General features: G+C 39.0%; 2 protein-coding genes across 15 annotated transcripts in view; one reads left to right on the forward strand and one right to left on the reverse strand.

Moving 5' to 3' along the window:
• The window catches only part of DENND4A (DENN domain containing 4A), a 147,585-nt gene extending 125,024 nt beyond the window's left edge, over window positions 1-22,561 (forward strand). For 4 of the 8 annotated variants that reach the window (XM_063638850.1, XM_063638848.1, XM_063638853.1 and 1 more), the window contains 9 exons: window positions 3,854-3,948; window positions 5,563-5,738; window positions 5,824-5,970; window positions 7,636-7,834; window positions 8,057-8,311; window positions 10,290-10,407; window positions 11,028-11,190; window positions 11,356-11,420; window positions 13,750-16,598. In XM_063638850.1, coding sequence (XP_063494920.1) covers window positions 3,854-3,948; window positions 5,563-5,738; window positions 5,824-5,970; window positions 7,636-7,834; window positions 8,057-8,311; window positions 10,290-10,407; window positions 11,028-11,190; window positions 11,356-11,420; window positions 13,750-13,886 — 1,355 coding nt within the window. In that variant the 3' untranslated portion in view covers window positions 13,887-16,598. Of the gene's footprint in view, window positions 1-3,853; window positions 3,949-5,562; window positions 5,739-5,823; window positions 5,971-7,635; window positions 7,835-8,056; window positions 8,312-10,289; window positions 10,408-11,027; window positions 11,191-11,355; window positions 11,421-13,749; window positions 16,599-17,283; window positions 20,376-20,808 lie in introns of those variants that run through there. The other 4 variants (XM_063638849.1, XM_055278093.2, XM_063638851.1 and 1 more) reach the window with 2 other exon arrangements.
• SLC24A1 (solute carrier family 24 member 1) overlaps window positions 19,146-25,307 on the reverse strand; it is a 44,957-nt gene continuing 38,795 nt past the window's right edge. For 2 of the 7 annotated variants that reach the window (XM_063638899.1, XM_055278095.2), the window contains 4 exons: window positions 24,497-25,048; window positions 23,686-23,775; window positions 22,622-22,788; window positions 19,146-21,599 (listed from right to left, as the gene is read on the reverse strand). In XM_063638899.1, coding sequence (XP_063494969.1) covers window positions 21,350-21,599; window positions 22,622-22,788; window positions 23,686-23,775; window positions 24,497-25,048 — 1,059 coding nt within the window. In that variant the 3' untranslated portion in view covers window positions 19,146-21,349. Of the gene's footprint in view, window positions 21,600-22,621; window positions 22,789-23,399; window positions 23,776-24,496; window positions 25,049-25,307 lie in introns of those variants that run through there. The other 5 variants (XM_063638896.1, XM_063638895.1, XM_063638897.1 and 2 more) reach the window with 4 other exon arrangements.

Consider the following 25,307-nt stretch of genomic DNA (forward strand, 5'->3'; position numbering starts at 1 on the left):
TACCCTTATTGCTTCTGGATTGTGAGTTGCTAGAAAAGGTTTTTCTTCCCTTAAGATGTAAAAGAATCCACCAGTGTTTTCTTCTGATACTTATCTGGTTTCCTTCTTAATATTTTCTGGGGCCAGCAGACTTTTTTTGTAAAACATTATGTGGTAAATATTTTAGGTTTTGCAGGCCACATACACCTCTGTCACATATTCTTTTTTGTTTGTTTCTTTAACAACTTTTTTAAATGTAACAGACACTCTTAGCTCAGGGCCATACAAATATGGATTTTACCTCTGATTTAGATATTTGATCCATAGAAAGTTATCCTGGTTAATGGTATGAAGAATGGATGTAATAGAATATTTGTTTTTCACTTTATCTTTGCTCTTTTAAAAAGCTTTTATAAATTTTCAAACATATGCAAAAGTATAAGGAATAGCATGATGAACCCCCATGTATCCATCACCCAACTTCAATAATTATCAATCAATAACCAATCTTACTTTATCTGTTCCTTTCTCCTCTGCTGCCAACGTTTTCTCCTTCCTCAATGAGTTATTTCAAGCAAATCTCAGACAATGTATAATTTTATTCATAAACACTTCAATATGTATTTCTAAAGTAAAAGACTTTTATGTTACCTATTTTAAACTATTTAAGGGTAACATATAATGTGTCCTTTTTTTTTTTTTAAGATAGGGTCTCACTCTGTTGCTCAGGCTGGAGTGCAGTGGCACAGTCATGGCTCACTGCAACCATAATCTCCCATGCTCAAGCCTCAGCATCCCAAGTAGCTGGGACTACAGGCACGCACCAGCACACCTGGCTATTTTTTTGTAGAGATGGGATCTCACTATGTTGCACAGGCTGGTCTCAAACTCCTGGGCTCAAGTGATCCTCCCGCATTGGCCTCCCAAAGTGCTGGGATTACAGGCGTGAGCCACCACACTCAGCTATACTTTTATGAATGTAAATACATTTCACAAATTCAGCACACCTGAGTAACCAGTGCTCCGCTCAAGAAACAACATTCATAGCATCTAGAACCCTCTCTCATGCCCATGTCTAGTCACTTTCTTTACAGGTAAACATTAACTTCTAACACCATAGATTAACTTGGCTATTTTTGAACATTTTATGGGTTCAAATAGTATGTATCTTTTATGAAGTGTTTTTTTGAAAACATAATAATACCATCATACTTTTCAGTGATACTTATCATATATATCAAATATTTAGTTTCAAATTTTCATGGTTATAAAACTCATTTTTTTTTTTTTTTTTTTTTTTTGAGTCGGAGTCTCGCTCTGTCGCCCAGGCTAGAGTGCAGTGGCGCAATCTCGGCTCACTGCAAGCTCCGCCTCCCGGGTTCACGCCATTCTCCTGCCTCAGCCTCTCCGAGTAGCTGGGACTACAGGCGCCCGCCACCGCGCCCGGCTAATTTTTTGTATTTTTAGTAGAGACGGGGTTTCACCGTGGTCTTGATCTCCTGACCTCGTGATCCGCCCGCCTCGGCCTCCCAAAGTGCTGGGATTACAAGCGTGAGCCACCGCGCCCGGCCTATAAAACTCATTTTATGGATGGTTTTTTTTCACATTGGGGTCCCTACAGGGCCAGCATTTGCATTTGGCTGATACGTCTATTAACTCTTTTTTGTCTTTATTCCCCTTCCTCTCCCTCTTTTTCCCCCTTGCTCTATATTTATGAAGAAATTAGGTGATTAACCCCACTCCCTTCTTTTCTTTTTTAACATACAAGAACAGTTCATTGTCTAAGCAAATAACACTAAACTTACAGCCTGATTCATGTTTATTAAAATGAATATTCTATACTGTAGATTAGTTAGATACAAAAGGTAGGCTGCTCAAATAAATGATACTCAAGGCTAATAGAAGGTTTTGTGAAGCAACTTTGAACTAGCTGTAGCAGAGGGATTACAGAAGATTTTTGGGAAGAAGCATCAAGGGAAGAACTGCATTTACCACCAGTGCTAAGCATCTTAAAGGACAGTGAGATTTCAGCTCGTTTTCTGCCTCTCTAGGGTGTCTCTACATGGTAGGGAGTAGGACCAGTGGTAGTTCTGGACCTTATTTTTTCCCTGCTTGTTATTTATTTGCTGAAGCAATCAAGTCTTTAGTCTGGATCATGCTGATTGCATCCCAGTGGTGGTGTTTAACATGTTTTCCCATCCCCTCTTATTTCTTGTGGACTGGTAGTTTACACCATTTTTTTTTTTAACCTTTGTTTATCATTTATTTTGAGACAGTCTCACTCTATCACTCAGGCTGGAGTGCAGTGGCACAGTCATAGCTCACTGCAGCTTCCTCCTCCTGGGTTCAGGTGATCTTCCCACCTCAGCTTCCCAAGTAGCTAGCACTACAGGCACACAGTAACATGCCTGGCTACTTTTTTTGTATTTTTTGTAGAAACAGGGTTTTCACCATGTTGCCCAGGCTGGTCTCAAACTCCTGATCCACCTGCCTCAGCCTCCCAAAGTACTGGGATAACAGGCGTGGGCCACCATGCCTGGCCTTTTGATCTTTATCTTTATAAAAATACCAGTCCTCAGCTGGGCACGGTGGCTCACGCCTATAATCCCAGCACTTTGGGAGGCCGAGGCGGACAGATCATGAGGTCAAGAGATCAAGACCATCCTGGCCAACATGGTGAAACCCCATCTGTACTAAAAATACAAAAAATTAGCTGAGTGTGGTGGCATGCGCCTGTAGTCCCAGCTACTCAGGAGGCTGAGGCAGGAGAATCACTTGAACCCAGGAGGTGGAGGTTGCAGTTAGCTGAGATCACGCCACTGCACTCCAGCCTGGTAACAGCGAGATTCCATCTCAAAAAAAAAAAAAAAAAAAAAATACCAGTACTCATTCACTCATTCATAAAATGTAGTAATGACAGAGAAAAAAATGTGTTGAGAAGGTATAACCTAGATCACCTCCAGTTTTACTGACAGGATACAATCACTGTCGACAACTGATCTGACCACAAAACTTCTGTTACTTTTTCGTTGTTATTGTTTTAATATTTACTAATATCCTATTGTTCTTAATAATATAATTGGGAATTCTTCTCTAGTATTTAACAGCAAACAGCAAGATTAACCATTCTTTTTTTTTTTTTTTTTTTTTGGAGTCAGGATCTCATTCTGCTGCCCACACTCTCATTGTAACCTCAAATTTCTGGACTCAAGAAATTTGGACTCCTACCTCAGTCTCCCAAGTAGCTGTGACTATAAGCACACACCACCACGTCCAGCTAATTCTTTATTTTTATTTTTTTGTAGAGACAAGGTCTCACTATGTTGCCAAGGCTGGTCTCAAATTCCTGGCCTGAAGCAATCCTCCCACTTTAGCCTCCCAACGTGCTAGGATTACAGGCATGAGCCACCATGCCCAGCTATTCTAGTTCTTAAAAGACCCTTATAAGGAGAGAATTGCCACTAAATCTTTTCATGATTTGAAGTAAAAATGAGCTATTTTGTACCTTTTAGACCTTGGAACTAAATACTTTCCTGTACTTTAAACATGAAAAAATAGAAACAGCACAATAATTACTAATGACTAGAATGCTTTCTAGTCTGTACACAGAAAGTGCTTAATAAGTCAGTAATGAGTGGACACACCTAAGATGTGGGGATGAGCAGAATTACAGCACATTTCCTTAGGTTTGTGCTCAAAAGTTCATGCCTTGAAAAAATCTTGTTCATTATTTGTTTGTTTTTCCTAGTTACTTTTAATATTTTGACTGGAATAGGTTAACATTTTATCCGAGAACTTATGGAAGAAAAAGATTCTTATATCCTTTCTCATTAATTTTAACGGTTTCGGTTCTTTGTTTTTCACTAATGAACAGGATCCCTGTCGAAGTTTGCCTTACCTGGGAAATCAGAAGTGACATCTTCCTTCAACGCGAGTAATACAAATATCTTCCAGAACTATGCAATGGAGGTACACTTTTGTGCAAAAGAGAATCTTCATATACTGCTTTATAAAATTCACATTTCTTAAGTATTGGTGGTCCCAGGTAGAGTAATAGAAGTTAAATACATAGGCTGGGTGCAGTGGCTCACGCCTGTAATCCCAGCACTTTGGGAGGCCAACATGGGTGGATCACCTGAGGTCAGGAGTTCGAGGCCAGCCTGGCCAATATGGTGAAACCACGTCTCTACTAAAAGTACAAAAATTACCCAGGCATGGTGGCGGGCACCTGTAATCCCAGCTACTAGGGACGCTGAGGCAGGAGAATTACTTAAACCTGGGAGGCAGAGAGTGCAGTGAGCCGAGCTCATGCCACTGCACTCCAGCCTGGGCGACAGAGCAAGACTCCATCTCAAAAAAAAAAGAAAAAATAATAAGTTAAATACATAGCACCTGAAATTTCAGAATGTGAATTGCATCTGAGTAAAGTTAAAATTTAGCTTTTGGATATCCAGTATTTCAGATTATTGAAGTCATGCTAACTTATTTCTATTAGGACAGATCTGTGCTTACTTTAAGGTTTATCAACCTACAAAAGCATTTTAATTTTCAGTGTTAGTATTTGGGTTTTTTTCATGAATGTTCTCTTTGAGTGTTTCTTTCACATAATAAGCACAATCAGTTTTACTATGCAAGCATACTTTTTTGGTGAATGTACAGGGAGTAGTTTTGGCATTATGTTGTCAACTTCTTCCACCATGTTTTTCATTCTTTGTGTCAGTCTGACGTAGGTCTCCGCTGGGTATGCGTTTGTATCCTATATTCTTAACAATGAAAAAGTTATACTTTTTCACTTTAAAACTTTTTCCTAATTTTTCTGTAAAAATTGCTTCCAAATACATTTGTGAGTATGGTTGCTATTTTATGTTAATTTGCATAAATCTGGAAAATAAATTTGTATACAGCCACAACATAGATGATGAACACTAACTTTACAGAGTTTCTGGAGGCTTCGAGAATTTCTATATTTTCTTAACATAATGACAGCATTTATAGTTATCTATAGCAATGCTTATTAAACTGTCTTTTGTAAAAGACCAGGGTTGTTTTCATTTTGTTTGTTTAATTTCTAATCTGTCATAGCTCATGTTCTTAGAAAGTACATTGATTACACACTTAGATGTTACTGCAATATCACAGTACTTTAAAAAGTTTATAGATCCTCCTCTCAATTTCTTATTTATCTCATCACAATCCAGTAAGTGTTTGTAGACCAGCACTGGTCTGGCAACCACACTGATTTGTAATATGTAATTACAAATGCCTGTTTGGGGTATTAACAAATTAGTGATTGAGTTTACTTTTACATTAATAAAACCACAGCAAATTTTACTCTAATTTATAATGAAAAAAATCCTCACTTAAAAGCAAGTTTCCCTTTCAGGCAAAAATTCTGGAATAGATTTAGCTGAAATAGTTAAAGAAGATTATAGTATATAATACACTGATGTAATCCAGTGTTTGTTTATAGCATCTGAATCCTTCTGGGTTTTAATTATCCAATGAATTTATGAATTGAAATGGTTTTTAATTCATAATCTGAATTAACCAGCTTTCTTTATAAAGTGCTATCTTCTCCCACAGGTTCTCATCTCAAGTTGCTCTCGGTGTAGAACTTGTGATTGTCTTGTCCATGATGAGGAAATCATGGCTGGCTGGACAGCAGATGATTCCAATCTCAATACTACATGCCCATTCTGTGGCAATATCTTTTTACCCTTTCTGAATATAGAAATAAGAGATTTAAGACGACCTGGAAGGTAATGATATTTTTTTTCCTTCGTGTTTAAGGATCATGTTCCCTATATCTCTTTTCTCAAAAAGTTCCTTTGATTCACATTACAGATACTTTCTAAAGTCAAGCCCATCAACAGAAAATATGCACTTTCCATCCTCCATTTCAAGTCAGACGAGGCAGTCTTGCATTTCAACATCAGCCTCTGGTCTTGACACATCTGCTGTCTCTGTTCAAGGGAATTTTGATCTAAACAGGTAATTATGATTATGTGGAACTATATTTTAACAACATATATTTACACATATTTTAGAAGTATGACAGAAAAATTAGTTGACCATTTCCAGGTTTAAATTTCTATGAATAACAGATTCATAATCTTAAATTCTTACTCTTAAAACAGTGTTAAAATTCTCTAATCACGTAAATCTTTAAATATGTAGTTATATGTTATGCTTTATTAATCCCCAGAGTTTAAGCTGTATGTATATATTATAATGTTTACTAGTATTTTAAAGGTTAAAAAAAAATGTGGAACACTTGAGGTTTATAATGACCATCTTTTTCTTGTCTCTATCTCTTCAGCAATTAAGTCAATACCACTACTTTTTAATATTTAATTTTCTACCTAGGAACATTTAATAATCTAAGAAAACATTTGGAGCTGATGTAGGAACTGTGAAATTAAACTAAAATTTATATAGTAAGCCTAATATAAGTAAATCTACACTTAAAACTGATGCAGAAATCAATTCCATTTTGCAGAAGTGCCAAATAAGCCGTATATAGCTGGACAGATGAAGCCATATTGGTAGCTGCATGTGCCAAAAAATGCCTGTATAGTGTTGGCAGGCTGACGTGACCTGTTTGATCTTGATTACTTAAGCAGTGAAACCAAAAATCTGTTTGTGCACCTTTTTTCATCACAGGTCTATTGTAGCCCTTATCTTTGTCTCCTGGGTTGTGACTCCTCAAGGAATATGTGCCTTTTTTCTCTGCTTTCTGTCCCCGTGGTCTAGTGTGCTTTCTGCTGTATAGAAGTCTACTAAATGTTTTGAATAAATGAATGAATCTTGAATATTTAAAGTTGATTTGATAAAAAAGGAAATTTATCATGACTATACTACTTAAAAATATATTCTATTTCCCAGCTGAAGCCTGAGTAGCATTTCCTTTCATTCATGTTGCCATGTCTAGCTCTGATTCTTTTTTTTTTTTTTTTTTTGAGACAGAATCTCACTCTGTTGCCCATGCTGGAGTACAGTGATGCAATCTTGGCTCACTGCAACCTCTGCCTCCCAGGTTCAAACAATGCTCCTGCCTCAGCCTCCCAAGTAGCTGGGATTACAGGTGCCCGCCATCACGCCTGGCTAATTTTTCTATTTTTAGTAGAGACAGGGTTTTACCATGTTGGCCAAGCTGCTCTCGAACTCCTGACCTCAGGCAACCCGCCCACCTCAGCCTCCCAAAGTGCTGGTATTACAGGCGTGCGCCACCTCACCCGACCGTCTAGCTCTGATTCTAAAGAGAAGAACATGGCCAGGAGTGGTGGCCCACACTTGTAATGCCAGCACTTTGGGAGGCCGAGGTGGGCAGATGGCTTGAGCCCAGGAGTTTGAGACCAGCCTGGACAACATGGCGAAACCCCATCTCTACTAAAAATACAAAAATTAGGCAGGCATGGTGGCATGTGCCTATAGTCCCAGCCACTCGGGAGGCTGAGGTGGTGGGAGGATCGCTTGAGCCTAGGAGACAGAAGTTGTAGTGAGCCGAGATCACACCACTGCAGTCCAGCCTGGGTGACAGAGCAAGACTCTGTCTTAAAAAAAAAAAAAAAGAGAGAGTGAGAGAACATGATCCTTGTTGACGAAGTAAAGTAAATCTAGACACTGATACACTTTTTTCTTTTTCCAATGCCCAAGCAAATCTAAACTGCAGGAAAATTTTTGCACCCGAAGTATTCAGATCCCTGCTAATAGATCAAAAACAGCTATGTCTAAATGTCCAATATTTCCAATGGCCAGGAGTATTAGTACTTCTGGCCCCTTGGATAAGGAAGATACTGGAAGACAGAAGCTCATTTCTACAGGCAGCCTGCCAGCTACTTTACAAGGAGCTACAGTATGTATTTTGGTGTATTTTTTTTATTTGGAAATTGATCACTTACGTATGATTTTGTTCCCCTTGTCCTAAATAGTCTTATTAGCTTTATTATTGCCAAGAAGAGTCTCTTATCCCATGATACAATTATATTACTTTTCTAATCATATGGGAATCATTGAATTTTTTAATGGCTTAGTATTATTTTGCATTTGCCATTTATGTTTTTTATTTATTCAACAGGATTCTTTAGGTTTAGAATGGCACCTTCCAAGTCCCGATCCTGTCACTGTTCCGTATCTTAGTCCTTTAGTGGTATGGAAAGAACTTGAAAGCTTATTGGAAAATGAAGGTGATCATGCAATAACAGTGGCAGACTTTGTGGACCATCATCCAATTGTTTTTTGGAACCTGGTATGGTATTTCAGACGTCTTGACTTGCCCAGTAACTTACCTGGATTGATTCTTTCTTCTGAGCACTGTAACAAGTATTCAAAGGTATGAGACTAAAAATTAAAAGGCAATGAATGCTTCTGTCACCATTGTAATGTTTGCATATTCCTAATGATTAAAAAGTAAGGTTTGTTTTTATGCTAAGTTTATTTTATTTTATTTTTTGAGACGAAGTCTCACTCTTTCGCCAGGCTGGAGTGCAGTGGCACTATCTCGGCTCACTGTAACCTCCAGCTACAGGGTTCAAGCAATTCTCCCGCCTCAGCCTCCAAGTAGCTGGGATTACAGACACACACCGCCATGCCCAGCTAATTTTTGTATTTTTAGTAGAGACGGGGTTTCACCATGTTGGCCAGGATGGTCTTGATCTCTTGACCTTATGATGCACCTGCCTCAGCCTCCCAAAGTGTTGGGATTACAGGCGTGAGCCACCGCGCCCAGCCTATGCTAAATATTTTTAATAGCCATCTGGGTCATTAGATAAATAGAATTGTTTTAGTTGTATTTACAAATAATATTTTCTTCTTACAGGCTAGCAATAAGAGTCTTTTTTTTTTGCCTTCTTCTAAAATTTACATTAAACGTACTTGAATTTTTGCTATTGCTTCAAGAATAAGCTGGAAATGGCTCTTAGGAGGCAGATTTGTGAGTTAGGCCCACTTATATCTTGTACTTCCTTCAAAACAAGCCTAATTTTTTTTTTTTTTTTCTGACACAAGATCTCGCCCTGTCACCCAGGCTGGAGTGCAGTGGTGTGGTCATGGCTCACTGTGACCTCTAACCCCTGGGCTCAAGTGACCCTCCTGTCTCAGCCTCCCAAAGTGCTGGGGTTATAGGCAGGAGCCACTGTGTCCAGCCCAAGCCTAACACTTTTTAAGGATGTCTGTACAGCAGTCCCTCCTTATTCATGGTTTTCTTTTCTGAGGTTTCAGTTACCCATGGTAACTGTGGTCTCAAAATATTAAATGGAAACTTCCAGAAAGAAACACTTCATAAGTTTTAAATTGCATGCTGTTCTAAGTAGCATGATGAAATCTCGTGCTGTCCCATCTGGGATGTGAATCATCCCTTTGTTCAGTGTATCCACGCTGTGTATGCCACCTGCCTGTTAATCATTGAGTAGCCATCTCTGTTATCAGACCGACTGTGATGGTATCACAGTGCTTGTGTTCATGTAACTCCTGTTTTACTTAATGGCACAAAGCAGTGATGCTGGCATATTGTTTTAATTGTTCTATTTTATTATTAGTTATTGTTAATTTCTTATTATGCCTCATTTATAAATTAAATATCACAAGTATGTATATATAGGAAAATAGAGTATAGGGTTCGGTTCTATCTGCAGTTATAGGTATCCATTGGAGGTCTTGGAATATAGCCGCTGAAGATAAAGGGGGACTATTGAAATTCATATTGCAATCATGTGCTACCACTCTCGTCATTCCTTTACCCTGGGTTTTTGTTTAACATTTAGGCAATTTGTTTGTTATATGTTCATTTGTATTTTTGGTATGTTGTTTTATAAAAGTGCCTTTACTTTTTCATATAGTGCCACTGCCACTAAATGGTGGTCTCTAAGTTCAGGAACCTTACCTTCTTTCTTCTTGTGCTGCATGCCTATGATTGTGCATGTGCTTCGGATTTTCAGTACATCATACATGAGTGACAAAGATGTGAACTCAGCGTTATCTGGGCCAGGGTCTTGGATGATAGAGAATGGGACTCCTGGATTTATCTTTCTGTGACTTTCAATCATGAGCAAGAGGAGCAAGATGAGTTCTTCTTGGTACCCTTTCTCACTGATCTCAAGTACTTTGTTATATCTGATCTTTAGAGATCATTGGCTTTTCCACACAGCCCATCTTCCTGTGGTAGATATCAAATGTAGGTAAATCAGTCTTTTTCTGTTCTCTTTTCTGTCTCGCACATATACATCCTAAAAAATATTTGTAAGAATTTTATAAAATACTTATAAAAAATTATCATGTAAGGGTCATTAATGAATGTTTATTGTATAACACAGATTCCCCGCCACTGTATGTCTGAAGATAGCAAATACGTTTTAATACAAATGTTATGGGACAATATGAAGTTACATCAGGATCCGGGACAGCCCTTGTACATTCTCTGGAATGCACACAGTAAGTGCCATCATAGAATGCTGACTTTGTTCATATGAGAGTAATCTCTACTTGCTTTAAATAGCGTAAGCCAATGTATAACTGACTTTTATTTTACTGTACTACTTTTTGTCTTACAGGTCAAAGTCGTACTCTTTTGTTTGAGAGTGAGTGTTTGATTTTCTTAGTGCTACCTTCTATGGAGGTCTAAGCGTTTTTTTGCTTTTTTTTTTTTTTTTTGGTTTGTTTTTTTGAGGGGTGCTGTGTATGTGCTGGAGGGGTTGGTTGTGTTTTGCAGAATTCAGCTTTCAGCACATTGCTCATCCCAATTTCTTCTTTTTACTTATTTTTTATTTGTTTCCATCCCAGGCTGCTGATTTAGAATTTTCATCAGAGGCTGTATTAAGGGAAACAATATTTTTAGTTATTGTCTATTTAAGACCACAGAAAGCTTTAGACCTTTTTTTGTCATTATTTGTCTTATTTTTTGCCTTCTTCGTTCTTGGATTCCTATTTCTTTATCTATTGCCCTTAATTTATTTTTAGTGCTTTGTAACTTAATATCTGTCAGTTGCTGCTTAATTTCTTTCTCGTTTCTACACAGAACATTTTCCTTCATCTGTTCTTTGGTTCTTTTACAGCCCAAAAATATCCAATGGTCCATTTATTGCAAAAAAGTGATAACTCATTTAACCAGGAACTGTTGAAAAGTATGGTAAAAAGCATTAAAATGAATGATGTCTATGGACCAATGAGTCAGATTTTAGAGACACTGAATAAGTGTCCACATTTTAAAAGACAGAGGTAAGTCCTTCTCTTAGACGAATGTATTGTTCTCCTAGGCAGATTCATATTGTTTGCTTAGTAATTTGTTAGAATATCTCATGCTTATGATAGCGTTAAATTTTTTATAGGGAACATATGGACTATATAGATACTAATATTTTCTCCATGACTTTTTCTCCCTAGGAGTTTATACAGAGAAATACTATTTCTCTCACTCGTGGCACTGGGAAGAGAAAACATTGATATAGGTAATTTAGCTTTGTATCTAATATGTAATATTTATATATCATGGAATAGTTTTCAAAGTATTTTTATATTAGTAATTATACTTTACTAGTAATATTAAATCTGTAATTATATTAAGGTAGATTAGTTGTTGCTAAGGACCAAGAGGTGGGGTGAATAGGGAGTGACTGTTAACTGGTATAAGGTTTCTTTTTGGTGAGATGAAAATGTTCTGGAATTAGGCAGTGGTGATAGTTATACAATCTTGTGAATATACCAAAAAAACACTAAATTGTACACTTTAAGCTAGTGAATTGTATGGTATATGGATTATATTTCAATTTTTAAAAGTTAATCTGACAAGAAAAGGACTAGTCAGGAAAAATTATTTAACTGAAAGGGGCCGGGTGCGGTAGCTTATGTCTGTAATCCCAGCACTTTAGGAGGCCAAGGTGGGTGGATCGCTTGAGCCCAGGTGTTTGAGACCAGCCTGGGCAACATGTTGAAACCCCATCTCTACAAAAAAAAAAAAAAAGTTAGCCAGATGTGGTGGCACATGGCTGTAGTCCCAGCTACTTGGGAGGCTGAGGTGAAAGTATCATGTGAGCCTGCGTAGTCGAGGCTGCAGTGAGCCACGACGGTGCTGCTGCATGCCAGCTTGGGCTATAGAGCAAGACCTTGTCTCATAAAAAAAAATCAACAGAAGGTGATTCTTTTCTAGAAGCTACTGTAATTACATCAGGGTAATGCTACCAGGGGCAGAGCTAGAAAAATCAATAGTACAGAATAGGGAGTCTAGAAAGAAACGTAAATATCCATGGGAATATAATATATAATAAAATCAGCCAGGTGCAGTGGCTCATGCCTGTAATCCCAACACTGTAGGAGGCCAAGGCGGGCAGATCATCTGAGGTCAGGAGTTCAAGGCAAGCCTGGCCAATATGGTGAAACCTCGTCTCTACTAAAAATACAAAATTAGCCAGGCCTGTTGGTACGTACCAGTAGTCTCAGCTACTCAGGAGCCTGAGGCAGGAGAATCACTTGAACCCAGGAGGTGGAGGCAGCAGTGAGCCGAGATCGCGCCACTGCACTCCAACCTGCACAACAAGAGTGAAACTCCGTCTAACCAAAAAAAAAAAAAAAAAAAAAGTGTGTATATATATATGTATATATAAACCTATATAGATATAAAATAAAATCAGTTAGGAAAGGTAGACTATTAAATGGCATTGGGATAGTCATTCTAGCCACTTGAGAAAGATGCCAGAACTTACCAAAATCGTGAATAGTGTTATTTGAGCTAGGCCTTTTAACTATAGTGAAACAGGATACCAAAAAGGATTACTCAGATCCTTGTTACCATCCCTTTATTCCCTACCTAATACAAGCCCAGACTGTAGTCAGATATTACTCTAGCCCTCTGCCAAAGGTGGGATTTCCTTGAATGTCTAAAAAATTCCGGACCTCCAAGCTAGAGAAGCTCACTTGCTCATGCACTTAACTCAAACAAGCCTTCATGGGTACCACTGTGGTACTGTTTCAGAGAGGAAAGACGTTCTTATGTCCGTCACCTCCCCAAAGCAGAAAAATAGGATCTTAGTGACATTGTTATAATTCATACCCCATTTGGCTCTCTGAGGGGCAAATTTTTATCCAGTATGTGTTTAAAATAAGCAATAAGTTAGCATGATTTCTAGACTGAGAGAAACTTTTAGCAGAAGCTTGTAAACCTCTGTTGTCCCTTTTTGTCACATGTGGACTATCTTCTGGGGAAAAGGCACACAGACCTTGGTATAATGTCCTTAAAAATAAAAGTAACAGTCTGTTAGCTCCATCTGTTGCCATGTGGAAAAGGAAAAAAAAATCATTACATGGTGATTTCAGATACTTGGATTATTTTCCCAGAGGTATCCCATAATATAGGAAGTTAGGACACACAAACCAAAAAAAAATTTCTGTTGAAGCAAAATTTAAATTTAAAAAATGAAACCATAAAAGGACTAGTGTAAAGAAAATATGGGCAAAAAAACTTTTTGTTAATCCTGGTGGGAAAAGGCTATTATTTATTTTTACTGTTTTTATTGAGTATGCAAAGCAAAGTACCAAAAAAGTGTGTATGGTATTTGGTGGTTTTTAACATCTGTACCTGGTAAAATTAAAAATTGGCATTTTCAAACCTTTAAGTTTCACTGGTCCGTGCAATCCAGCTGTGGTCCTTTGGATAGCAGAAATGTCCTAGCGATTCCTTCTTGGCCTCTAATGTTGTGTTTCTGTAGTATTATAGAAACTTGATAGTTTTCAACATCAGACCTAAATTTCTTTATCCTTTTATTTCTTTATCAATTTCTGCAGATGCTTTTGATAAAGAGTACAAGATGGCATATGATCGTCTCACACCTAGTCAAGTCAAGAGTACACACAACTGTGATAGGCCACCAAGTACAGGGGTGATGGAATGTCGAAAAACCTTTGGAGAACCTTATCTTTAAGATGTCTTTGTATGTGTAAACATTCAATGTATATTGTATAGTCAGTGTATAAAATAACACTTTTAGACTCTAAATATTTTTTCTTCAATTTTTGAAAATCCAATTTGTAAATGGTTCAAAAGACTCAGACAGCTTATGTACAGAATGTTTGAGGAAGAGAATAGTGACAAGTGGGGAGAAAGCCACTTTGTTTCTCGTTTCTTTTTTCTTCTTCTTTAACTCCCCTATAATAGGAAATAAAGTATTTTTGTGATGAGGAAATCCCTAAACAAAATTAGTTGCCATAAAATATGACAACTGTTTTATGGTTTCTCTTGGAAGAGACAGATTGAAAACTCATGAATGGAATCTAAACAGAAATGTCAGATGAACGTATTTCCTGTTTTCATAGACTATTCAAATGTTTTGACCATGAAGTTGTATTATACATATTTTAAATTGTTCATAGTAAGTTGATATTTTTTTAATTTTTAAATTTAATATAGCAAACTTAAAATGAATTTAAACTTAAGCAAGCAAGCGTGTATTTTCCTTGTCTGCTGCTATTTGAAGTAATTAGTACAGCTGCAGATCTCTCTGTGTATATCTATCTATATATATATTTTTTATTACTTGGGAGAATGAATTTTAAAACGTCAGTGCTAGTGTCAGTGTTGTCCTAGGATTGCATGTTAGTACCCCTAAGCCTGAGTGTGGGGAGTGAGTTATGCAAGGGTAGCATGCACTGCCCAGACTGACTCATGGAGCCTTGTGCAAGGAGAGCCAGAGAGGTTCACTATACCATGACTCCAAAATTGTTTCTATTGCTAATAGATACGTATAGTATACAGGGAAAATAGCTTATAAATCCAAATATCAATTTAAATTTTAATATTCTACATGAAAACTTACGTTGGGAAATATGCAGACAAGTGATTATATTCCAAATTTTACCCTTATTTTAATATCTAAAATATTGGGTATGATGCAAATTATACTATAGAATATTTATCTGAAATGTGACTTACTGGGGTATTCTGTTAATACTATATATAAATATTCAGAATTTTTTTCAAAAGTAGAAAAATTCCCCTCTAAAAGTACAGCCAGATAGACTTTCATCCATATTGAGGAACTTAGCTTTTTCAACAAGCTTCAGAATCTGAAGTCTGTAGAATCTAAAATACAGAAATATCCAGAAATCAGACAATAAATTGAAAGTTTAGACATCATGAGTATTAAATAGGCTTTAAAAATATATTTTTAGTCATATTATTTCTAATGTCACTTTCTTTGGGTAATTTCTGGTAAGGAAAAACATCTTTTGGCTGCCAGAATTATTTATAGATTTTCAATATGTGTGTGTGTTTGCACACATTATCATAAGTGAAGGAATTCCCTAGCCAGTTTTAAAGAAGGAAAAAATGGATAGTCCCAAATGAGGTGTGTAAAGCCAGTAGAGTCCACGACACTTGGACTGGAGGTATCTTGGAGTCCTGAGACTTAGAATCAGTTCAACTGCAGAAAACCCACCTTTTGAGTTCACACCAGTAGTGAATAGCACCATGCTGAAACATTTCACAGCTTTCAACTCTGGGAAATAATGGAGAGAGTTTAAAAATGTAAAACTTCAGTTCAGTTAGTTTGGGACTGAACTTGCTTACTTGAAAAATCTGGTGCTAGGCACATGTATCTGCCTCTCCTTTGTAAATACCACTCCAATCTTATTCTTTACTATTCAGATCCAAGCTTCATGTTCTACTTGTTCTTCATGTTCTTTAAATCATTTGAAAGTTGTCAACTGAGAGAAACATTTCAGAGAGGGGAGGCTTTTGGCACTGGTGATAAACATCCCTCCAAGGGAACCGTCTGGGGTTCTTTTCTATTTGTGGTTGGTGTTTTTATTCTCTTTTAAAAACAGCTTTCATTGTTGTTTACTTTTTGTGTAATACAAACAAAATGTAGGAATCATAGTTTATTGATTTCAAATGGCTGACAAAAAAAAGAATTAGATAAAACCATTGTTTATGGTTTTATGATTCAGACTCGTTTGGAAAAGTGAATGTAATTTTTACCTCCTCCTTCCACCCCAAGTTTTGTTTCTGCTTTTGGAGAGGGTTGTATTTCCCCTACTTTTAATCCCTAGGGAATATTATTGCATAGATTTAAAACCTAAAATATGAATACAAAGTGGTAAACCTGTTCAAAAGAAAAATATGAATCATTCATGAGCTGGGCGTAGTAGCTCTTGGAGGCCTGTAATCCCAGCACTCTGGGAGGCCGAGGCAGGGAGGATTGCTTGAGTCCGGGAGTTCAAGACCAGCCTGAGCAACATAGAGAGACTCTGTCTCTACAAAAAAAATGTTTAAATTTGCTCAGTATGGTGGCTCATGCTTGGTAATCCCAGCTACTCGGGAGGCTGAAGCAGGAGGATCACTTTGAGCCTGGGGGTTTGAGGCTGCAATGAGCTGTGATCATGCCATTGCACTGTAGCCTGGATTACAGAGCAAGACCCTGTCTCAAAAAAAAGAAAACAGAAAATATGAATCATTTAAAATAACTCTATACAAACTTTTCTTCAATTTTCTGTTAACCGTACATTTTGGAGAATAATGGCCAATCATGTTGGAGAGAAATGCCCTTTTGCTATATCATCTGTCTTTTATTTTCTTACTCTTGGTTTTGTTTATATGTTTAAATGGTTGACAATAAACCATGTCCTGTGCTGATGTAGCTTGTTTACTACGTCCTACCATTATGTTCTAAATGGCACACATTTGTATTCCATATCGTATATAAAATATTCTACTTTTTCCTCCTAGTGTTAGGTGGAGAAATATGCAGCTGTTCATCTTCTGATTTTTGTCTTCTTTTCCCTGACTTTCTTGGGGTTTGGGTTTTTGTTTTGCTCTAAAATCCTAACACTACCAGCATATTTAATTGTAAGGTTTTCTAGTATGTCTCCCCATTTGTGTATTTAGAGAAATGGTCCCAGAAAACATTGGTTCAACATTTTAGGCAGTAAATACTTATTTTTACTTTATGCTGATAATTACTATGATACTTAAGTGCAACCAGCAAGTATTAGCTAGCTCTATATAGAAGTTATGCTTTATTTCTAAATACAGGCTGAGCTCCTGGAATCAAATGCTCCAAAATCCAAAACTTTTTGAATACCGACATGATGCTCAAAGGAAATGCTCATTTGAGCATTTTGGATTTCATATTTGGGATGTTCAACCAGTTTGTATTTTTCAAATATTCCAAATTTCAAAAACTTCTGAAATCCAAAACACTTCTGGTCTGAAACATTTCTGATAAGGGATATGCAACCTGTACTTTGTAATATGCGGTATGAAAATACCTATTTGTTTGGTGATGTGCAGTAGCCCAGCTTTATTTTTATTTCTCTCACTAGAACTTGAAAGCTGCTATTTGGCACTTTATCTCAGAGCAAGAAGAGAAAGAGTAGGCTGTCTCTTTGAGAAGACCCTTGTCCTTCGTGCTAAAGTTAGCATGTGCTGCCTCTTCCTGTCTGGATACAAGACTAAGCTTTATTTCAAAACTGAACTCTCTAGCAGCTGCATACCAGTTTACCTTAATGTCCTTAGTACTTGATGTCTTAACATCCTCATACTACCTTGCTCCTTTGGCCTCAAAGTAAGCATATTGGCTGGCTTATTTTTCTTAACAAAATTAGCAGTACACAAATTGAAGAATTTTCATCTTTGATTACAAAAGTCTGCGCATGTGCTTGTACTCTGAGATGGTGATAGATTCTTCTGATAAAGTTATTGCTGTCTTTCCACAGTTCCTGTTCATTTTGATGGCTCCCTCCTTTACTATTTAAAGATTTTCTTTTCAAATGTAGTACTATGATAAAACTATTGCAGCAACTGGTGGATTTTCCGCAAGTGAAATTCTCCAGGTTTTGCTTGCTCATACAGCGAAGGGCCTAAAGACCAGAAGCGTGCCTTTAGTTGTGCAGGCAGACTTGGGCCAGGATGTCCTGTAGGCTTTAGTGAACCCCCAGGGATAGGCAGCTCTGCTCATGAGCCCCCTCATTACATCTTTCATAGCATCCAGTCCCCATACACATTGCAAGCTGCACCTGCTGGAGGACCCTCCCACCAAAAAAGGGTCAGAACCAAGAGTATTCATTGGCACATAAGGCCAACCAGTTCTTCTCGATTATTTACTAGGCTGTGCTCTAGATAATACATTCCAATTCCTGCCCCCTTTGGTACTCAATCTTTAAATCATATTGATATAGACAGCTATAAAAGACTAAGCCTCTAATTTGATAAAACCATTTTCGAATCTATTGATGACAGTGCAATATAATGTTCAAAATATATAGTAAACATTTTGGCTGGGTACAGTGGCTCATGCCTGTAATCTCAGCACTTTGGGAGGCCGAGGCGGGCAGATTGCCTGAGCTGAGGAGTTCGAGATCAGCCTGGGCAACATGGCAAAACCTTATCTCTACAAAAAAATAGAAAAATTAGCTGGGTGTGGTGGTGCACTTCTGTAGTCCCAGCTACTTGGGGAGCTGAGACAGGAGGATCGCTTGAGCCCAAAAGGTGAGGCTACAGTGAGCCATGTTCATGTCACTGCACTCTAGCCTGGGTGACAGGGCAAGGCCCCGTCTCTTTTTAAAACAAAACAAAACAAAAAAACCATTCAAACACATAACAGTTTGAAAAATGTGGAATACATCTCTTTTTTCTGGTACTATATAGAATCTTAACCCATTAAATTAGGAAGAATTCAGAAATCTGGCTCAAACCTATTACCAGGGCCTTCAAGGAAGTGCAGCCTAAGGGGGTTGAAGTCATCCAGGTAGCCACTGACTTCCAATTCAAATACCCATTTGGGACAGTTCAGACTTTCCAGGCTGAATGAACAACCTAGAATTTGTCACAAGTAACTATATGCAGAATGTTCTGCCTATAAAGTGAGAGGACCATCTCAATATTATCTTGACATTTTTAAAATGGTACTTTAAAACAGCATGATTTTAATATTATAGTAGGTTTGTAAATGTGTGACCAAAAAACTTAATTTCCAGGTATAACCAATTAGTCTTTTAAAAGTTACACAAGTTTTCCATCTCCCCAAAGTAATCTTCTCACTCTCCCCCAATGAATTCCTACTCATTCATCAAGACTCAGCTTTCATTTTTTGTACTTGTCCTTTTCTGTAACACTGTGAAGTGATCAGAACTTCCTTTCTAGGCAGAGGGGTATGCCAGAAATTCAGCAAACTGGGAAAAGGATGTCATATTATTAGAGTTGGTTTTAATCATTCAATGGATATTTCAGCCTTTTATCATTACACAGCATTTTACGGTCCATCACCCCTTACTCAGTCTGAGGAAGAACGTCAGATCCCAGGCTGTGGGTGAAGTGACATCCCCGAGGCTAACGGGAACAGGCTGCAGATACCAGGTTAGCGCCCAGAATTTTGGTATTGGGACCTCCCTCCCGCAGGCATTGCCTTCTCCTGTTCTTAGGCCTTGGCTATGGAAACCTGGCAATGCAGTAGCATCAGGAATAAGGACAATTAAGAATATAGAACTGGAACATGATTCTGTACTCTTCATCAGTCTTCTCAGGAGGATTCTGACCAAATGACTTAAAGATAAGGATGAGCCCATCCATGTTGTAAAGTAAAATACCATTGGGATTCAGTTTATTGAAATTTAATAAAAATTATTTCCAAAGAATGGGAATCCTGGGGTAGCGAGGCAATTAATTAAGCAGTTCATCTTAAAAGATGGAATACTTTGAACACCTTAGCCATCGTTCAATGCCAAAATGTTTGGGTTTTTTCACATCACATCCGTCCTATCTTTTCATCTTCAGTGAATCATTCCTCATGTTTGTAATTAAAGCCATATTTACCATCATAATCTGCAGTCACCTGAGCTCATTTTGCTCTGAAGCCAGTGATATTAAGCTGTTCTATTTCTAATGTGTCCCTTAACTTGATTCTAGTACAAGCAGCAAGCAGTGGTATTTAATATACAAACTCATCAAATTCCACATAAAACATTTAACCACATTTTTTAAAACTCGAGTGTCCTTTACACTAGCTACCTTGGAAGTAGTACTGCACTTTTCTCACCATGTTGTCATTGTGTTTTGCATTCTTGGAATTTCCCTTTTGTAATTACCTTAAGATCCATTCATAAACCACAGAAGAAATCAGTCTTGCTTTATAATCCTATCTAGGTTGACATGCAAAAATAGCATTGCCCCACTGGATCTCTTACTTCATAAACCAGATTGGTGCTACTGACTTTGGACTCTTTAGAATGACTTCCCTTCCCTTCCCACTCCACTCAACTGTCGTTGTTGGGTGAGAACATGCTGGAGGGTGGAGCCAGGACAGCTGGCCAAGGGTGGAGCCAGGGCATTCCATTAGAATGTCTAATCCCTCAAGGTGACCACTGATGGAGACAACATGAATTTGCATGTTCTAATAAATACATACTTTTAAACGGCCTATAGAGTAGTTTTCCTTTCCTAATCTCCATTCCTTCCAATTCAAGGGCAAATTATAAATTTTTATTTTTCAGGCTGCTTTTTAAATTTCACTTTTCAGAAATACAACAATAAGAGTTAATGTAGTCCTCCTTTTAAGCTAGAAAATACTGGTATAGGCCAGGCACGGTGGCTCACGCCTGTAATCCCAGCACTTTGGGAGGCCGAGGTGGGCAGATCACGATGTCAGGCTGAGGCAGGAGAATTGCTTGAACCGGGGAGTTGAAGTTTGCGGTGTGCTGAGATCACGCCATTGCACTCCAGCCTGGGCAACAAGAGCAAAACACTGTCTCAAAAAAAAAGAAAGAAAAAAATGCTGGTATATATCCAGATGCAGTGGGCTATAAAATGTGGAATGATCATTGATTCCTGTTATACTTCTTTTTTTTCTGTAGCCTTGGATCCTTAAACTCACCAATAACTGAACCTACAGTGATTACAAACCTGATAGAACCTCACATTTTGAACAGAAAAGGAGCAGACAAAATTGCAGCGTGCGTTTGGGGCAGAGAGGAAGGCTGAGATGTAGACCACATCTGCATCTTTTGGGCCAGCAGCCCTTCAGGAATGATCAGGGAACGGTGAGCATAGAAGCTTGTCTTATAGCTGCTGCGTCTATCCCAACCTTTGCCCCCAGTTTTCTCATTTAGAAAACCCTCTGGCTCCAGGGGTCCTTCTACTGACTCCATGTAATAGATGTCTGCATGAGTCAGGGGTAGAAACCCCACCCCTCCAGAGGTGAGGGTCTTAATCCACAATGGGCTGCAGGTGTTTCCAAGGACAAACCTTAGTCTCAGATCACATTCACATCAGAGGTCCTAGGTCACTCAGTTCACTTTCCAGGATCATATACATTCTTTCATTAGTGTCACAAGAGATAAAATAACTTCTGCATGGTCTTCTGATCCATGCCCATTGTGAGCAAGAGTGACTGACTCAGACAGATACAGGACAGGATATGATTCGATCTTCTAACATCACACTGATTATCAGGAATACAAAGTAAAGGAGAAACATTGTGAAGCCCAGGATCTTGTTCATTCTCCATTTACATGACGCAATTGAAGAGATCACAAACAGAAGCATGAGAAAAAGCAAAACAATTGCACAAAACAAGCCATTGCTGCTGACTGGAACTGGCTGTAATCCATTGATAAGAGAGAAAAGCAACCAAGGAACGGGCAAGCTGCAAGATTGAAGAAACAATGTGAATATCCTTAATGTTTATAATAATCCCATACACTTAAATAGTATTTTACACTTTACAAAGTATATATTTTTCCACCAATAAAAAAACCTATGAAGTGAACAGAAATTATTAGCCCCATTTCACAGATAAGGAAATTAAGTTTCAGGGAAATTAAATTACTTGCCCAAGGACTCGCAGCTAATAACTAGAAGAGCTTAGGTTAAAACTGAAGTATTCTGAGTCTGAGCTTTGTTTTTATTTTCTGCATACTTCATGACTTCTATATGACTCAGATCAGTTGATGTGTGCCTTTTTTTTTTTAATGCTGGAATTACAGGCACACGTCACCACACCCAGCCTCAATGTGATATGTACTCTTAAATCTCTACATTTTGATAAGGCCTACATTTCTTTTAATTCTTTAGTGATGAGGGCTGTCTTTTTAGCTGCCCCTCACCCCAAATACACATACACAAATTCAAATTTAAGGAAACAAATCTACCACCCAAATTCAGAACATGATTGGGGAAATGAAAATAGCCCCTTTCTGACAAGGTTGGGACAATGGAGTAAGAGGATGGGTACAGGAGGATAAGGCATTTGCGTGTTATATAAAATGCTGTTTAGAGCCTCTGAGCTAGCAGGAGTTCACATACAAAGGAGCAGGAGCAGTACCAAGAAGTGAAGTTGAGTCATTGCTCCTTCCAATCCCACCTCCACCGCCTTGAAAGTCAGTGAGCAGAGCATTTGACGGTATTTGGTAATGGAATGAAATGGACTTTGGTTTTCAATTTATCTGTAAATTCTAGTCTGTTACATTTCAGGCAGCATTTTAGTTCTATTATCCCATCTGGCTATGATGAATGAAGGGAATATATTTTGTTGCTTTGCAGAAACTAACAATATAAATGCCCTTTTATTCTATGTATAATGAATAAAGCAGAAAACCAGTGAACAGAGCCAATGCAGTGTTTTCCAGTCATACTTAACACCCCTTAGAAAGTAACATTGCCACTCACCCCACAGTGATATCAAATATGTTACTGCCCACAGAGCTTGACACAGCCATGTCTCCCAGGCCTTTTCGAGCGACAATCACACTGGTGATGAGGTCAGGAATTGATGTGCCTGCTGCAAGGATTGTCAGGCCCATAATCTCTTCAGAAATTCCTATTGTTTCACCAACCTGGTAAATGGCAACAGTAATGAGAAACCATGGCAACAGTAGGTGAAAAACCTGAGGCACATCCAAGCACTATCCACATCCTACTTTGTGCAAACAGAATGCCTTCTAAGGAGCTCAGCCACACCCCCTCAGCCTGAGTGAGGAAGGGTGACAGGGGGACCGACAGCTGAGATGGCCACAGAGAGGAAGAGCAAGCAAGACTCCTGCTCCTGGCCGCAGGGACCATGTTGCTCTTCTTTTCAAAACTGGACTAAAAGTTACCCACACTAGATCTGTTGCTCACTGTCATTCCAACTCTTAACACCCCTACCTCCCCACAAGAACTGCCCTTCCAAAGAGCTGTTCAGGTCAGCATTTCTATTTCCAGGAATGTGGACACTTGCTGTGTGCCAGGAACTAAGAGGCTGGAGGTGAAGTATGAGCAGGATGACATAGACCCTAATCTCAGCCTTTTAGAGAGGAAAGCTAGTAAACAATTATTACAGTGCAGTATTCCAGGCAGAACAGAAATAACTATGGGTACTCAGAGGAAGACTAATTGAATGCCAGAGAGCAGGCGAAACAGCTGGCTCTCAGAATGCGTAGGATTTCACCAGGTGAGAGGGATGGGTACATGATGGAGAAAGCAGGAAATAAGGCTAATAAGCCAAGGTCAGCAGGAATCAGGCAGGATTCCAAGGCCTTCTATGCCATGCTACAGGATATGACAGAAAAGCCACACTTGAGAAGCACTGCGTTCACTGGAATAAAAAGTCTATCTTTAAGCCTTTACAAACAACATAGAAACTGCACGAATTCACTTGATCCTCGAGATTCCCTGAGTACCGGAGATTGATCCTGAAGGAAAGTGTCCTTGGGACCTGCTGGTAGAGGATTTCGTTCCTGCTGTTCACTCACCTGGTGAGCCCACCACACCATGAGGTATGAGAACATGGCTATCCACACGATAGATCCCAGGAAGGTGAAAACAAAAAACTTCCTAGACTCCTGTTTGAAAGTTTGAAAAGGACGAGAAGTAAGCTGTAGAGGCTAAAGGTCTTTGGCCCCTCTGAGCAAGCCCAAGAATCAGTGACAAGGTCTAATGGAAGAGTGATGGAGGGGAACTGGAGACATTTGACCTGAGGGCTCTCTCTCCAGGGAGGACCTTGAGATGGATGGAAAAGGGTGGGGGTTGGGGGTACACCTGTAGGGGAGTCCAGCCAGTAGGGTGGACAGCAGTCACCAGACAGGAGAAAGCTGTTTGCTTGCCCTAGAACCAAGCCAATCTAGGTATCTGGCTTGGCTTTTGCAACCTCCTTGTACCATTCCTTTCTGGTCAGACCTTTCCTTGCAAATAAGAATGTTGATAAATACCAGTGATTTCCCTGGGTTTTTGGAATACTCCTGTGAAATATGGAGGAGGTTTAGTGATATCATTCTCAAATTAAAATCAAGAAACTGAGATAGGAGTCAAAGAGGGACTAGTGTATGCTGCTTATAGCAGTGGGAATAAAGCACATGAGGTCTAGGGCCTCCCAGTCCCAGTGGTATGTCTCCTAAGCACATCGTCCCCCTCCAAGGCTTCAGTCCCTTCCCAGATCTCAATGGTGGAGCCCTGCTAAGCTGGTTGTCCCTGGCCTCTTCCTCCTCTTGAGTGTGAGCCCTGCGTGCCTAAAGACCCCACAGCCTTGCTGGATAAAGAGTCTGAGATACAGATGAGCACACTCACCTGCCTTCGGACGTCGGGGACTGTCAGCCACAGTGGGAACACGATGGGCAGGAGGAAGAGGTAAATGGCCTGCTTCTGCCTGGTTTCAGGCCAGTCCAGGGACAGAGGCTCTTCATTTCCCTTCTCCTCCTCTTCCTCCTCCTCTTCCTCCTCCTCTTCCTCCTCCTCCTCTTCCTCCTCCTCTTCCTCCTCCTCTTTCTCCTCTTCGCTATCCCCTCCATCACTTCCCCCTCCATCTTCTACACCTTTCTCATCATTTTTGGCTTCACCGTGATTTTCAGCACTGAGTTCCTGGCTTTCAGTTTCACCTTCATTACCTTTCATTTCACCATCTTCTGCGTGGATTTCACCCTCACCTTCACCTCGATTGTCTCCTTTTCCTTCTGCTTCATTTTCATCTTCACGTTCTTCTCCTTTTCCTTGTGTTTCAGTTTCACCTTCACCTTCTGGTTGAGTTTCACCTCCACTTTTCTCTTCAGTTTCACCTTCACCAGCAGTTTCGCCCTCTTCGCCTGTCATTTCAACTGTGCTCTCGGCCTCAGCCACATCTTCCTGCAATCCAAAACCAACAGATTAATGTGTGGTAACTGCTCTGCTTGTTTTCCTTATGTTACTCCCCCATTTTTTTGTTGGCGTGCTTCTCAGAAGGTATCTGAAAACTTAAGTATGAGGAGAAAACTAGTGTGATAATTCAGCAGAATTCCCATGACCACACTCCTACCTAGTGGCTGTCCAGCTTTTATTTGATCATTTCCAGGGGTGGAAAGCTCACCACCTGAAGCAGCTTCTGTCATCTTTGGCACCTCTGATT

Source organism: Symphalangus syndactylus, chromosome 5, assembly GCF_028878055.3.
Source record: "Symphalangus syndactylus isolate Jambi chromosome 5, NHGRI_mSymSyn1-v2.1_pri, whole genome shotgun sequence".
Taxonomy (NCBI): Eukaryota; Metazoa; Chordata; class Mammalia; order Primates; family Hylobatidae; genus Symphalangus; species Symphalangus syndactylus.